The sequence below is a fragment of the Symsagittifera roscoffensis genome, chromosome 1, assembly GCF_963678635.1.
Source record: "Symsagittifera roscoffensis chromosome 1, txSymRosc1.1, whole genome shotgun sequence".
Taxonomy (NCBI): domain Eukaryota; kingdom Metazoa; phylum Xenacoelomorpha; order Acoela; family Convolutidae; genus Symsagittifera; species Symsagittifera roscoffensis.
The window spans coordinates 60,072,919-60,087,630 of NC_087062.1; the positions used below are offsets into that span (position 1 = coordinate 60,072,919).

The window sequence follows — 14,712 nt, forward strand, 5'->3', positions numbered from 1 at the left end:
TCGGGTTAAGAACTAGTTTAACAAAATCAGTTGAATCAGTTAGCATGTATATTCTGATAGCAATAGAACAGAATGTTTGGCAACAGATCTTTTTCGAGCATATCTGCATTTTAACTGGCCACTTCATCCAAATTTTCTTTGTTGATTGTAAATCAACTCTTACTTTTAGTTTCATTTTGTGCTGACAGTGTTCTTTCAGTTTAAAGTTTTTTTCGGCTATTGGTTTCGGGTAATGTTTATCTGTTTAGTTTTTTTTGGCTCAGCAGTCGTCTACCCAAGTATTGTTTGCTCAGTTTCCACTTGATGAAATTTGTTTTTTATTACCTATTCAAAACTGGCAATTTTATTTTTCAACACCATTCCTCAAACTTAACTAATTAAAGACAAACGTTAAAAAAAGATATTTTAAAAATCTTTTTCGATTCAGACTTTTGTCCTATTTTTTTAGTTTATCTGCCGTGTTATTTGTTGTTGTGTGGCAAGTGGTAAAAACTTTGTTTTCTCTCTGTGTTTCATTCAAAGTGAAAGTTTTTAAAAAATACCTTTGTTAATGTTTTTTCTTATTTTTTCTCTTTGTTTATAGTTTTTTAAGGTTTTTACTGTTCAACAGTTTTTTGACCACAGATTCATCACCTGTGTTTTTGCAACGAAGCCAAAAAGGAACATATTCTGCTGATCTTTGGCTCGATACATTTTTCCAGCTTCCACACATTTTCGTATTACCGTTTTTGCTCCATAGTGAGTAAAGTGCTTTCATCGTTATTTTATAGAAGGAAGAGTCACCTATGATTTTTCAAACTGCAGCTGATTTCGAAAAGAAGCTAACTTTTATATATTTTGACTATCTTTTGAGCTCTCCCGGAACCCTCAAAAGATCCTAATCCACTGGCGAGTTTCTGATAAAAGTAGCCAAAACTGAGATTTTAGAGCATTTTTTAAGTTGTTTTTCTAATACTATCTGATATTGATTTGCTTTTGCTTTTTCTCTTTTTGGATGTTAAATGTTGGTTGCCACAAGTTTTTCCCACGTAAATTCCGGCTCAGCGTCAATTATTAGAATGGTTTGATTGTTATGTCGCAATTAAGTCCTTTCATTCATAACTAAAAGAGCAATGAGTATTTCCTTAAAATTTTTTCATATTCGAGAAAAATTGTTTGCACTACGACTAAATTAGCTAAAAGTTGATTGAATTGAACCACTCGATAGCTGAGCAAAAAATATATATTGATGGAAGGTGTTATATATCTTTCATTTCAATCCGCACCCTTCCATTCAAAAAAAAGTATTTATAAAATTCAATTCAGCACAAAAATTATAAAAATGACACAATTTTTTCTGCAACTATATATCATATGTTCATTTATTCATTTTTATTTTGCAATCTTATTTTATTCAAATATGCCACACATACAGCTAAATGTGTTTTCAGCAGGAGTGGATTTGAAAGAATATTTCAGTTTTCTTTAATTAGTAAAATTGACATATGGCATCAATATTTTTTCTCTGATGGTTTTTACTTTGTTTTTCATTTAATTACAGTCATTCAAAACTTTTTACTTGCTTATAAATATTCCGCCCATTTTTGTGAACTTTTGCTACTTTTTCTAAATTCGTTACGATTTTGCATTTTGTTAAGGAAGGTAAGTTGCATTTCCAAATTACCAGGTTTTTGAATGGCTCTAATAGCTTTTTTGTCCTCGCTTTTTTTTCTCGTAATTCTTAAAATTTTTTTGAATCAATTCATTGAACTTCTGAGATTAAACACCCCATTCAATCATCGTTTTTAGTCTCCCTACGTCAATTTTTTTGAAATGTGTTAAAATTCTACGTTAGAATGGAAGATTTAGACGAAAAATGCGTTTAGTCGGGCGGTCTGCACGTCTGTTGATTTCCCTAAAGGTTTGCTAAAAAATTTTGAATTGAAGTTTTTTCTCCGAAAAAATTATTCTAGTATTCCAAAAACGTTCTGGCCTTTTGTTCGGTCTGATCTTTAGAAACTCATCTGTATACATTAACAACAATACTCGGAGTATAGAGCCAGATAGACCAAGATGCCTGTGTCAAGAAAGAATCAGATGAAGAAGAAGAACGTGAAGAGCTACATCACTTTCGTCCTCTTCTGCATAATAGTCGTGCAGGGGATGGGCATGGGACTCATCGTCAAAAACACCATCGACCTCAATGAGTGAGTCAATGTTTTTTTTGCTGACTTGATGAACCAAAATATGTTGAAAAATTGCCTGAATTTTCTCGGCAACCTTTCTAAATTGCGTTTATAGCTAAAAATTAAACTTTTATGTAGTAAAAAAGTGCTATTTTCTTTCTCAGATTACATAACCAGTAATTATACAAATTTTCAAAAATTAGTCCTCCTGGAAAATGTTTGTAATACATAAATGGCTCCTTGATTTGTTTTTTGAATTCACCAAGCTTTTTCTGTTATTGTTGTTCAAACAACCCGCGCTGAAAACAACCCTTGTTACGGTTAAGTTTTTGGGTTCTCATTTCCCAAAACAAGTTGCCCAATGTTAATTCTGGCAAGTTTCTAAGCTGCAACTTTTTTTTGTGGACCATTAATTCAGCACTATATTAGCTACACTATTTCAAACTTGCCTTTTATTTTTCAGAAAGCTCGAAGCTTCTTCAACTTCTTCTATGGATGGTAAGCAACACCTTCATAAAAAAGACTAGTATGAACAATGCGACATCGAGTTAGGAGTTTAAATGATGCAAGTTTTAATATACATTATAGATTGCTTGTCTTTGCAATATTCTTTGCACTTGGAAAAAAACTGTATGTTGCACTATGTGAGCTCGTTTTTGGTTCTAGTGACGTGCATCGATGGTGCTGGATGTTTCACTCAGGAGGAGCTGCAAGCCATGGGCATCTCACTGCGACAAAAATAGTCCATCCATCCACTCGACATGAAAATCAAACATGTTATTTCAATATCCCAGAACCCGAGACCACTATAAAAATAAAAATGAAGTTTGCTTAGTTCTAAAACATCGAATGAGAGGTTCAGCTGGATTGAGATTTTGATGTGCTTAACGATTGAATCATTCTAATAAAAGCCGAAGCCTCAACAAGATTGGACCAGAGTGAAAGAGTAGTGAGTGTAGTAGAGTTTTCGGTTCATTGAAGGGTTGTTTGGCATTGTGTGGGGTATTGAAGCACTTTAAGCAATCGTTGGAGACACTTGGGTAAAAGCTGTTGAAGTAGGAATGAAGTATGGGGGAGAAGCTAGGCGTAGTTGAGCTACGCTGAAACAGGCCTTGCGACCCAGTGATAGTTCAGTTGGCGAGATAAATAGGGCGGTTTTTGATGAGAATTATAGGTGTGGGAACGGTTTGAATGTAGCTGGAAACCGCTCGTGTGTGGAGTACATCGTAAATGCGGAGTTTGGCTCCATGGTGGATGTACTCATTAAAGTTGATATCGTTAGACAGGGGACCCGCGCTGTGATTATGGAAAGAAAATTTTAACTTTCTGGCTGGTTGGAAGTATCAAGTATTTTTCTTCCGGAATGGTTTTGTCAAAAAAAAAAACTTGTATGGTATTCTGGAGAAAGTAGATTCATTTGGTGTTATGAGGGAAAAATAAATCATTCAGTATCTAAGTGATCGATTTTTACTTTGATGGCTTTTGTAGGAAATTGCTTCTACAATATTTTTTTTATAAAGTACAGCCATTCAAATTGTTTGTTCTTACTTATAAGAATTCCCCCATGTTTGTGCAATATTTCTTTTTTTTCTAGTTTTCTTACGATTTTTGCCGTATGTTACAGTAGGTAAGTTGCGTATTTAAATAACCATGTTTTTAAAAGGCTCGTATAGCGTTGTTGTCCTCAAAGTTTTTATCCTCTCTAACTTCTACATTTTGTTTTAATCGATCCATTTTTTCGAGATTATGCACCATTGTTTTGTAGTATTTCTGCGTAACTTTTTTTTGAAACGTATCAAAATTTTTGTTTTGAAAATTGTTTGGAAGATTTAGACGATACTGCTTGCTGCGGGTTCTAGGATTAATATATTCAAAGCTTCATGCATTTTTAGAAGCAGTTTGTTATTTCGGGCCAGTTGTTGCCGGCTTTTGGCATTTAAGACTGTGTTACATTTCTTGCCTTTGTTAGCTTGAGTCTTGCAGTGTTGAGAGTATTTCATCAATGGGTCTAAGTTGAATCCGAGGATTTTAGGGCTGTGGGAGCAAAGTGTTCTGGATTTTGACTTGGGTTGAGTTCTGTAGTCGTTCGAGTCAGGTGAGAATAGGGTTGCTTTGCAATTGAAGGGGGAGGATTCTGAGTTGATATTGCCGAAATAAGTAGATAGATTCTAGAAAATCGGTGTTATGATTTTGTTGTGGGTATAGACATTGAAGTCGTTCGCGTAAGATTTAATGGAACTACATATGGGCGAAGAAGGGGAACCGTGGACACAGTAGTTAAAAAGTACTGGGATATAACTGAGCCTCAAATGAATTATTGGAATTCCATCGGGACCGAACGCTTGAAGGTCGCGCGTTTGCTATTGAGAGTGTGGTGAAGGATTTGGGGTTGTAAAGTATGTTGTGATTTGAGTCTCTAGGGAGTGAATCGTTCAAGGTGCAAACTAGTCGCCAATAACTGCTTGCCTTGGTCCTATGGCTAGTCTAAGTCACAAACTCGCGCCAAAAATTCTCCTTGTAAGCGTTGCAAGCCATTTTTTCGTCGAGAGCCGTAATGTTTAACTTGGTGTGGTCAGTGAGCCTAGTTTGGTCGCGTTGCTTGATTAAGTTTTTGGCTTCGTCGGGAACGCATGCTTTGGCGATTTTGCAACAGTCACAGTAACCCCCTATCGTCCCTCTATCGTCTCCAGGAGGGACTGTGGGCATTGGCATCACCGAGTACTAGTCCTCCTAGTGAAGTAGTAAGTGTTTTAGAGATCCTTGGTAGCATTGGGGGAATGAGGACCGTGGAGGTGTTTAAAAGTTAGACAGGGAGAACTTTACATCTGTTGTGATGATGTCTGTTGTCTGGGATTCCAATGGGAGTTGCGAGTGCGATTTCGTAGTTTCGTAGGGGATTAATTTGGCTAAGGCAAAGAGGAGTCCTTCGCCTTCCTTTTTTCCTTATCGCGATCGTTAATAACGAGTACTGCTGCTGCAAGAAAACTAGTATTGCTGTTGCAGTTGAGTTTGAAGTCTTGCAGAGCAGGAACGAGGATCTTGTTTCCTTCTAGGTAGAGGTCATGATCAGGTGCCTTACCAACCTTGTCGTTGCAATTCCACTGCATTAAGCGAAGACTGTTAGAGGGTTCTCGGGGTGATAGTTTTATAAGGGCAGTATCTCGGGGGCGTTTCGAATTGGGGTATAAATTGTGTGGGTGAAGTGTAAGGGTTCGGGGAATTGAATTTCTTGGGGAAAGGTGTTAGTGGTCTTTTCGACCGGGTTTCTAGTTGATGTCTGGGTCGGAGAGTGTCTCAGATTTGGGGAAGGGGTATGGGATGCAGGTAGGTGTGATGTCAGTAGTCTAGTACGAGTGAATGATTGAGAAGGTGATGAGTTGATGAGTTGTTTTGAATACAGAGTGAAAGCTGCATAAGCAACTTTTGATAGCAGTTTGTAGTTTGGACAGTAGAAGTCTCTGTGGTGTTGGTTAGTTTAGTTTGGGCCACTGCATTTAAATGGATTCAACCGCCGCAGTGACACAATACGTTGCAGTGAGAGCGGCGGATCGGACCATTACATGACTCTCATTTGTAATTACCGGGGCCTGGGTTTGGTTCGATTCTGCACTATAGTAGTACTAGTAAGAAGAGTGTCCAAGCCGATCCTGAACATCCTATGACTAAAAACACTGTTTTTTTGTTGCGCTGGCCCTCTTAAGGAGGGGAGATTGAAGACTTTTGCAAACTTGTGTTTGCCAAATCCATTTTATAGAAGCGCCTTCTTTGGAACCTCAGCTTATGATACAAATTGTTTTGCCTGCATGTTGTTTTGATACCTTTTCAATCGATAGATACCTATCGACAGATAGTGAGTTTCTTATAACTTTTTTACTGAATTTTTTTTGGCTGAATACCGGTTTTATTAGCCCTTTAACAAAAAATTCATTTTACATGCTTCCGGGGCTTTCTGTTTTGTTTGGATAGAAATTGGGTTTTGAAAAGTTTGGATAATTGAAGAATTTACAAAAACAAAGTTTTTACAAATTTTGGGTTTTTGCAGTTGTACATATTAGAAGTAAATGAAAAACTGTGAAACGATACTATGTTTTTAGCCTAAGCTGTAAAACTTGAAAGGTACGCAAAGGAAGCTCAATTGAAACAATTGCAGTTTGGCACTTTTTGAACTGATTTTATTGGTTAGATTCATTTTAAGTTTCCTCTATACTTTCAAACTGAGTTTTGCACAAAAGGAGGTTTCAGCTATCCTTTGGATTTGTAAGAAATCTATTTTCAAAAGAATTTGGCATGAGGTTAACCGTTTTTAGCGGCAATTGGGAATTTATACTTTTTTTTCGAAAATTAGCCTCAGGTAAAGTAGTTGAGATAAGACTGCGAGCTCTGAATGTTTTCAACTCACTGCTGCAGGAATAGACTACAAATTGCATGTCAAGTTGGTCCCAGCTTTTCTTTTTAAAATTATTTTTAACCAGTTGATGTAGCTGAATTTCGACCTCTTCGAAAGCAATCAGTAGAAAACTGCAACAAATGAAAAATCTCACAGGGTTCCAAATCGTAAGACAAAACAATCTTAAGAAAAAAATTAATATATCCAGCATTGGCGACGTTTTTGGATTTTTTGTTACAATAAGAATTTGTAGCTAACTCTGTTATACCTAGTTTTTTTTCAACAGTTCTCATTTTTACCGACTTCTTATGTTTGTAATGTTTGTGTTGCATCGCAAGTGATGCTAAGCTCCGCTTTACCCTTTTGATGCAATTTTTTTCAAGATGCTTACCGAATAAGGATGCAGATGAATGTCAGAAGGCAGATGAATCTCAGTCTTTTCTCGAAAAATTCTTTAACTTGCCCCTACTTTTTTTCAGAAATGTCCCCGAACACACAACGTGGTATGAAATACTCATACTTGAAGACTTGCATAATTTCAACCTAGGAGTCTCGTTAATTTCAATCATTTTCTTCGAAATGTAATGAAATGTGTTGTAATGAAGGTATTAGGCCAAACCTTGCACGTGTTCAGTTGTTCTTTGAAAAAAATTAAACCAGTTTGTTTAGGAAAACATAAGTTTTCTAATAAAAATGTTTTACGCTCGCAATGGCATGAAAAATAATAGTTTTTGAAATCACTTTCCAGCGCAATTATTTCAATGCTTGCTCTACCGACTAACTACACTTGAAATAGCAACTGTATAGAAAATTGAAACCCTTACGCTCATCAATCAACCAAAAGCGTTGCAAAATTATTCGCTGCTGAAAAAACTTTTCTTTTTAAGCTTTGTTTCCCCTATATTTTTAGATGCTCTAAGAATATTATCATAGACAGTTTTTAGTAATAAAAAAAGAACAAGACTGCTCGTATCAGGGTGAAGCTCTGAACGTTCCGACAGCCTTTTAAGGTCTATGGAGCAGCAAGAACATGAAAAATTTATATGTAAAAAAAATTAAAATAAAAAAAATTGCGATTTTTTTTTGTGAAAAAATCTCCCCAAACGCTTTATTAAGTACAAAATGATAGACTTTGCCCCTATTAACAAATCAATTATGACATATAAGCTTCCTTGAATCAATTTGGAACGATTTCTAATACGGATTAAATCTCGCTTACGTGTTAATAGCGCGAAAAAAAGTGACCACAGGTAAAATATATTCTGAAAAATGAGCTCAAAACAACAATACTTTTGATATGATCTGAAAAATTTTTGTCAAAAATGATAAGTTCACAATTCAAAAATTGACTGAATAAAAAAAACCCTCAAGCATAAATATTCGGCATTTTCTTTGAGCGTCGGAACAATTAGTTTGCCTCAATTCATTTCGATATGATTTTGCAGCGGGGATAATTCGCCATGATCAAACATATAAAGCACAAGCAGTAGAGCTAGATTCGTGACTAGTTAGTACAGTGGGCGGGGCTGACGAAGATCCAGGAAATCGACCCCCCGAGAGAAAAATTCTTTTGAAAATTTCTCTCATTAGAAAAAACCAACCCGAGCATATATATACCTCACTTACTTCGAAAGTTGGAACAAAAAGTTGCCCGAATAAAAAACCACACTGAGCTCAACTATTTGTCACTTATTTGAAAATGGGAGCAATAAGTTAATGGATCGATCAATTTTGTTTTGTGGTATCTGCTTAGTTTATCATTTTTGCGTGATTTATCATTTGCCGCTATAAAATTTGGCCCACGATAATTAAACAAATCGCTTTTTTACCACGGCTTAGAAATTCAAGTGCCAATCACGTTTTTGTTATAATTCAACTAGGCTTTTGTACATCTTGGCAAAACCATAAATAATCCGAATGACATTTAATTCTTCTGAAATGATTTTTGGCCAAGAGTTTTTGATAAACCATAAACTAATATGATTGCATAAGGTATTACGTATAGAACGTGTATGGTTAAAAAATAGAATTTCGATCGCCAAAATTGAATATATATTCCTTTTTTATTTTCAAAAATTGGACCAACAAGAGGATAAGGCGCTACCACACGTAATTGAAACGGATGCTTCATTTTGTTTTAAAAATTGGACCATTTTCCTTTCAGAGTAGTTTGCTAATTTGTCTTCCCCCCTTGTTCAGGATTCGTCCAATTGAGAATTTAACTTATACTTAGTTCTCTTTCGATACAGCCGCTTAGTTTGTCCCATTTAATATATAAAGTGCTCTTTTTTACTCGATTAACTCCACCGATTGAAAAAGTTTTTTAGTTGGTCGAAACCTCAATGAGAATAAGTTATGTCGCTTAAAACTTTGACTTTGAATCGATATCTGCAGTTAGATACGAGGACCAAATATGTTTGTGGATGCCTTTTTATTTCACATCTTGGTATCTCTCGGTTACAGAACTGATTGTTAAGATCATTTTTACCTAATGTTTCATAGAACAAACAGAGGCAGTAGATCACTAACATTTAAAGAGGTAAGAGATGATTTTGAGGCAGACTAAAGTTGCAGTTGTGTCTAAAGTAAATGTTAAGTTTAAGTGAAATGGATATTTTTTGCCTGAATATACGTTGAGCTAACTTTCACGAAACCGTTGTAACTTTCACGAAACCGTTGTTACTAACAATCTAGAACAATTGATGAAGAAGACATGCACAGAGATTGCTGCATCGGAATTATAGTTAAAAATTAAACAATTAGGACATTTAGTGTTCCGACCACTTCACGAACCAGAAGAAACTATGGCATAGGGAAGAAACTATGGTATTTTTTCAACGCATTTCGAGTATTTCAAATAAAACTCGTTGGTATTTCAGAGTGATATCAAATTAAAGCGCTACTGATTGTGATTCCAATTCCAAAAAAAATGTGAAAAAAATTGTTTGTCAAAAAATAACTAATTTGAACTTTTGGCCATTCAGACTAACTTGAGCAGCGTTGGTCTAAAATTTGATTCGTTCTTTCACTGATTTTGATTTTTAGACCCATTTTGATACCCGAGTTAACTTTTTAAAAGTGCACCTGCCCAAAAAAGCACAAAAATTCCAAAAAATCTAGTTCAATTTAAACTTATTTTTCCAAAAACTAATGTGGTCAGAAATTTTTGTGCAGTAACCAACTATCTTTGTTTAAAACTAAATTTAGAGTGCTCTTAAGTAAAATAAAACGTCTAATGCATGCAGGGGCAGATTTTGAGGGGGCGGACATTCCCCCCTCAGGGATTCGACCCCCTGCCGACCCAAAGGGTCCCCCTTTGTACTATTTTGAGATATCTCTTTTTGACCTTACTGACCCTAAAATTTTTCTGAAGGCGCCTTGGGCGCCAATATATAGTAGTTTGAGGGGGGCGCCGAAAAAACAATTCTAAATGATTTTCTGATTCACCTGTACTCTCAATTTCTTAGCCCTATACAAGGGGATAAGATTTGAAAAGTGTGGTCAAATTTATTCATTCTGAAGCCATGCTTTGAAACATCGCCTTTCTAATGGAATGCCTGAAAGTTTAACTTAAGTCAATGTTTTTGACATAATTGCAGTAGTGGAATATTTCAATACTCGATTGTACGACATAATCGAGTCATGCTGGGAGAGATTTTCAGTCTGTACGGAAAAGTTTTTCAGTCTTTTTGCTTTATTTATTTAGTTGTATAGTAGTGTTTGTGTCAAGGTTAGGTGCTTGTCTTGGGAAAGGGAGAACGAGGTGCGGCTCGATGACACTCAATATTCTTCCTCCTCCTGACCTTCGTTCTCATCCGCATCAGTGCTGTCGATGCCAACCTCTTCATAGTCCTTTTCCAAGGCAGCCAGATCTTCTCTCGCCTCTGAGAACTCTCCCTCCTCCATGCCTTCTCCGACGTACCAGTGGACGAATGCTCTCTTAGCATACATCAGATCGAATTTGTGGTCCAATCGGGCCCAGGCTTCGGCGATGGCGGTTGTGTTGCTCAACATGCACACAGCTCTCTGAACCTTAGCCAAGTCGCCTCCCGGGACTACGGTCGGGGGCTGGTAGTTGATGCCAACCTTGAACCCAGTGGGACACCAGTCGACAAACTGGATAGTCCTCTTGGTCTTAATTGTGGCTATTGCCGCGTTGACATCCTTAGGGACGACATCTCCTCGGAACAACAGACAGCAAGCCATGTACTTCCCATGTCTTGGATCGCATTTCACCTGAAAAAAAACAGCAATTCTTTTAGTACTAAAACAGACGTTCTTATAAAAATAGCATCCATATCATTTCGTCAATACACTTTGGTGTGTTCATGTGAATAAGTTTCCCTTAAGTTAACCAAGTGAACAATTTCCTCCTGAAAATGATTGAGGGGGCAGATTAATTAAGTGGTCATCGAAAACATACACATTGACATAATTTTCAGCAAAAATTATTGAAAAGTGTTTCTTGGCAATCAAACTCTGTTTATAACAAAACGCACTAACCATCTGATTGGCCGGCTCAAAGCACGAAGTGGTAATTTCGTTAACCGATAGTTGTTCGTGGTAGGCCTTCTCAGCAGAAATCACCGGAGCGTATGTTGCGAGTGGGAAGTGGATCCTCGGGTAGGGTACCAGATTAGTCTGGAACTCAGTCAAGTCCACGTTTAATGCGCCATCAAATCTGAGAGACGCCGTGATCGAAGACACTATTTGACCAATGAGTCGGTTCAAGTTCGTGTACGATGGCCGGCCGATGTCCAGATTTCGACGACAGATGTCGTAGATAGCCTCATTGTCAACCATGAATGCGCAATCCGAGTGTTCAAGTGTGGTATGAGTTGTCAAGATGGAATTGTAAGGCTCGACCACTGCAGTTGAGATCTGAGGCGCAGGATACACCGCGAACTCCAATTTAGATCTCTTGCCGTAGTCAACCGAGAGTCTTTCCATGAGCAAAGAAGTGAATCCAGACCCAGTGCCTCCACCGAACGAGTGGAAAACTAGAAAACCTTGCAGTCCAGTGCATTGGTCGGCCAGTTTGCGGATCTTGTCCAAAACAGAGTCTATGAGCTCCTTGCCGACGGTGTAGTGTCCCCTGGCGTAATTGTTGGCGGCATCCTCCTTGCCTGTGATGAGTTGTTCTGGATGAAACAGCTGGCGGTACTTGCCAGTCCTCACTTCATCAACTACACTGGGTTCCAGGTCTACGAAGATGGCACGTGGAACGTGTTTGCCTAAAAAAAGCTATCATGAGCAGGCGGAACGATATATAGAAGTATGAACAGTTAATAAAGTGCGCAAGAGTTAATAAACAAAAAATAAGCTCATAACGGATGACAATGTACACTAACTCCGTGTTATTTCTCCACAGCGAATAATTCGTTGAATTGAGATTTTGATTGAAGCCCCAATGACATTGAAAAAAAAACTACCAGTAGTTGAAAAATCAGTGTCTTTTCCTCACCCGATCCAGTTTCGCTGAAGAAGGTGTTGAACGAGTCATCGCCCACTCCGAGGGACTTGTCGCTGGGCATCTGACCATCCTCCTGGATCCCATGTTCCAGACAGTACAGCTCCCAACAGGCATTGCCCATCTGCACTCCAGCCTGCCCCACATGGATCGAGAGAACTTCACGCTAAAAATAAGATATTTTTTAGTCCGCTAAAAACTAAAGTGACCTGACTTGAACGGAAATGGTTAAAATCCTCAAAAGTTGAGATTTCGATAGCCGAATTTTTCAAAGCAGAATTTGACTTTTCAAAGATTGCAGATGCAAGATATATAAAGTAGAGTCTAATTTGCTTCCCGATTAATCTCTACGAAACAAAATTGGGCGTTCTGTTGCTCTTTAGATTTTTTTAGATCTAGTTTTGAAAATTCGGGCTCAGCTCTCCTGCTAAATGTTCCAGAATAGCCAAACGGAAAGCAGCCCCCTGTTGTGAAAGACCTTTTATCCGGATAAATAAAACACCAGTAGGAGGGAGGCAATATTTATTCGTTTTTTGTTTACATTGTATTAAAAACTTGGGAACTGTCGATGAACTGAGCAGTTTTGATAAAGTTATTGAAGGAGAGGGCAATTAGAGCTTTTCATTTGTCTACGTATACTTTTAACCAACCACATAGTCGGTTTCTTATGAAAAGCCGAAAGGAGGTAATCAAGGAGAGCAGGGGGATCTAGGATTTTCTCGAGGGGGGGGGGGGCGGATTTTCAAAAATTTTCAAAAATTTTGTCGACCTTATTTTAGGCCGACACATTTATTTTCCGAGCACTGCCAGAACACTATAAAAACTTTATTTTGACAAAAAACTTGGATAAAAAACTGACCAAAAAAGCCGCGGGAAATTTTTTGAAATAACTGGTCAAAATTACCGATCTTAGGCACTTTTTGGAAAATTTAGACAAAAAAATGCGTTTTTTCGGCGCGCGCTCCCCTGTAAAGTTAGGATACATTGGCTTCGAAGGCGCCGCCTTAAGAAAAAAATTGGGTTGGTAAGCCGAAAATGAATGTCATACTTAAAATAATATCAAAGGGGGGGACCTTTGGTAAGTGAGGGGGTCAAATCCCTGAGAGGTGGTGGCGGGGGGGGGGGGGCATCCGCTTTTTGCCTCCTTCTAAATCCACCCCTGAAGGGGAGAGCCGCCTTGTCTAAAAAAAATCCCTTTTTTTCAAGTTGTGTCGCGGACGAATTGTTGAAGTAATATATGAGATTTTGATAAGATTTAGAGAAAAAATCCCATCCATCAACACGAAAATCTAACACCCTTTTTTTGAAAACCGGCAAACGAGCCTTGGTTCAAAAATGAAATTTTCAGGAAATTGCCATTTTTGCATTATTGCAAAAAAATTTTAAGGAGACCGACTTTTTATTGGGCAATTAAAATTTTGTCCTGAAAATTTGTTAAAGATAAAACTAATTTTTCAATTCGTTTTGTAAAATTACATGCATATTTATTGATGTATAGTAAAACATGTTACCATTTTGGCTTGTTGTTATGGAAACAGCAACACTGCAGTTGTGAACTGAGAGAGAGAAATAAAGGAGAATGGAATGAAAACAAAGATGTGGAACTACTCTGAGCTCTTTTAGTAGAAACGGTAGTTGCAACCGTTAGGTAGAATGCAAATGGAATGACTGAGCGAGACGCGAGAAAAGAGTGTTAATATGGTATGGTGCGTCAGCCTCAATGGTATCTATATAACCGTTCCTGTTTAGTAATTCTATCGTGGGGGAGGGGGTGCGAATGGTCCCATATGTTGCAGTCGCTCGTGATTGGTCGAGAGGAACGACTGATGTTGGCTATATAAAATAAACGCATACATGAAAATAGCACCACAACGTGCCTGAAGTTATTATACCAACATATCGCATGAAGTAAAAGAGAGTTTGTTGTGCGCATGTTGTGTGCATTGAGGAGAATTTCCCAGGAGCCTAAAACAGAAAACCTTTCTGATATTTCACTCTGAAACAGCAATTGGGGCAACAAAAGAACTTATGCTGCAGACGTTTGCAGACATTTTTGGAATTTTTTTTAGATGTGACGCCGCGTGGTTTTGGTTTGATTCCACGTATGGTTTTAGAGAAGCTACTGCAAAGAATCTGTGTTTTTGTCACCATAACAGAAAAAGCTATGGAAAAAATTGGACCTAGTAAGTTTTTGGTCGCACCTGTATGGTAAGTTTTAGAATTTCACTATTCATGAGCAAATCATAAACACTAATGCGATGAACAAAAAAATCTATTTTGCGAGCCTTCTAAACTGCAACCAGTCTTCATTATCATCGAATCTCTTTTTCATTCTTGTGAAAGAGTTATCGCCAACAACACCACTGCAGAGTTTTCTTTTATTTATAGCAGCTCTTGTATTCTATGGTGTATCGCTGCAAATGGGGCTTATTATCAATATGCAAACTACATGGCATACCACTATTCCCTAATCAACCCCCTCACCTCCCCCCACCCCTCCTCGATGATGGAGTGACTAACAGTGACGAACTATGTAAAAATAAACATGATACTGTAATTTCTAAGCCAGCCATAAGGCAACATGTAAGCTCAAGAAGGATTGAATGTAGGTATTTCCCTAAAGAAAAACTTTTTCTGTAAAGCAAAAACAAAATACCAGCGTAAATTGTTTTCATTATAATTTTATGTAT

The 14,712-nt window shown here is 37.5% G+C and overlaps 1 protein-coding gene across 1 annotated transcript; it reads right to left on the reverse strand.

Annotated features, from left to right (window-relative positions):
• Positions 1-10,034: 10,034 nt before the first annotated feature.
• Positions 10,035-13,787, reverse strand: LOC134846638 (tubulin alpha-1 chain-like). The gene is made up of 4 exons (XM_063864026.1): positions 13,534-13,787; positions 12,017-12,188; positions 11,056-11,786; positions 10,035-10,788 (listed from the first exon to the last, which is right to left on the reverse strand). The coding sequence occupies exons 1-4, from the start codon at positions 13,534-13,536 to the stop codon at positions 10,333-10,335; spliced, it is 1,362 nt and encodes a 453-aa protein (XP_063720096.1). The 5' UTR covers positions 13,537-13,787; the 3' UTR covers positions 10,035-10,332.
• Between the last annotated feature and the right edge of the window lie 925 nt (positions 13,788-14,712).

Bases quoted from the DNA above. Each gene is read 5' to 3' on its own strand.
- LOC134846638 (XM_063864026.1), bottom strand. The intron at 11,787-12,016 runs GTGAGGAAAAGA...AGCTTTTTTTAG, and splicing joins CTTCAGCGAAACTGGATCGG to GCAAACACGTTCCACGTGCC. The intron at 10,789-11,055 runs GTTAGTGCGTTT...GTTTTTTTTCAG, and splicing joins TTGAGCCGGCCAATCAGATG to GTGAAATGCGATCCAAGACA.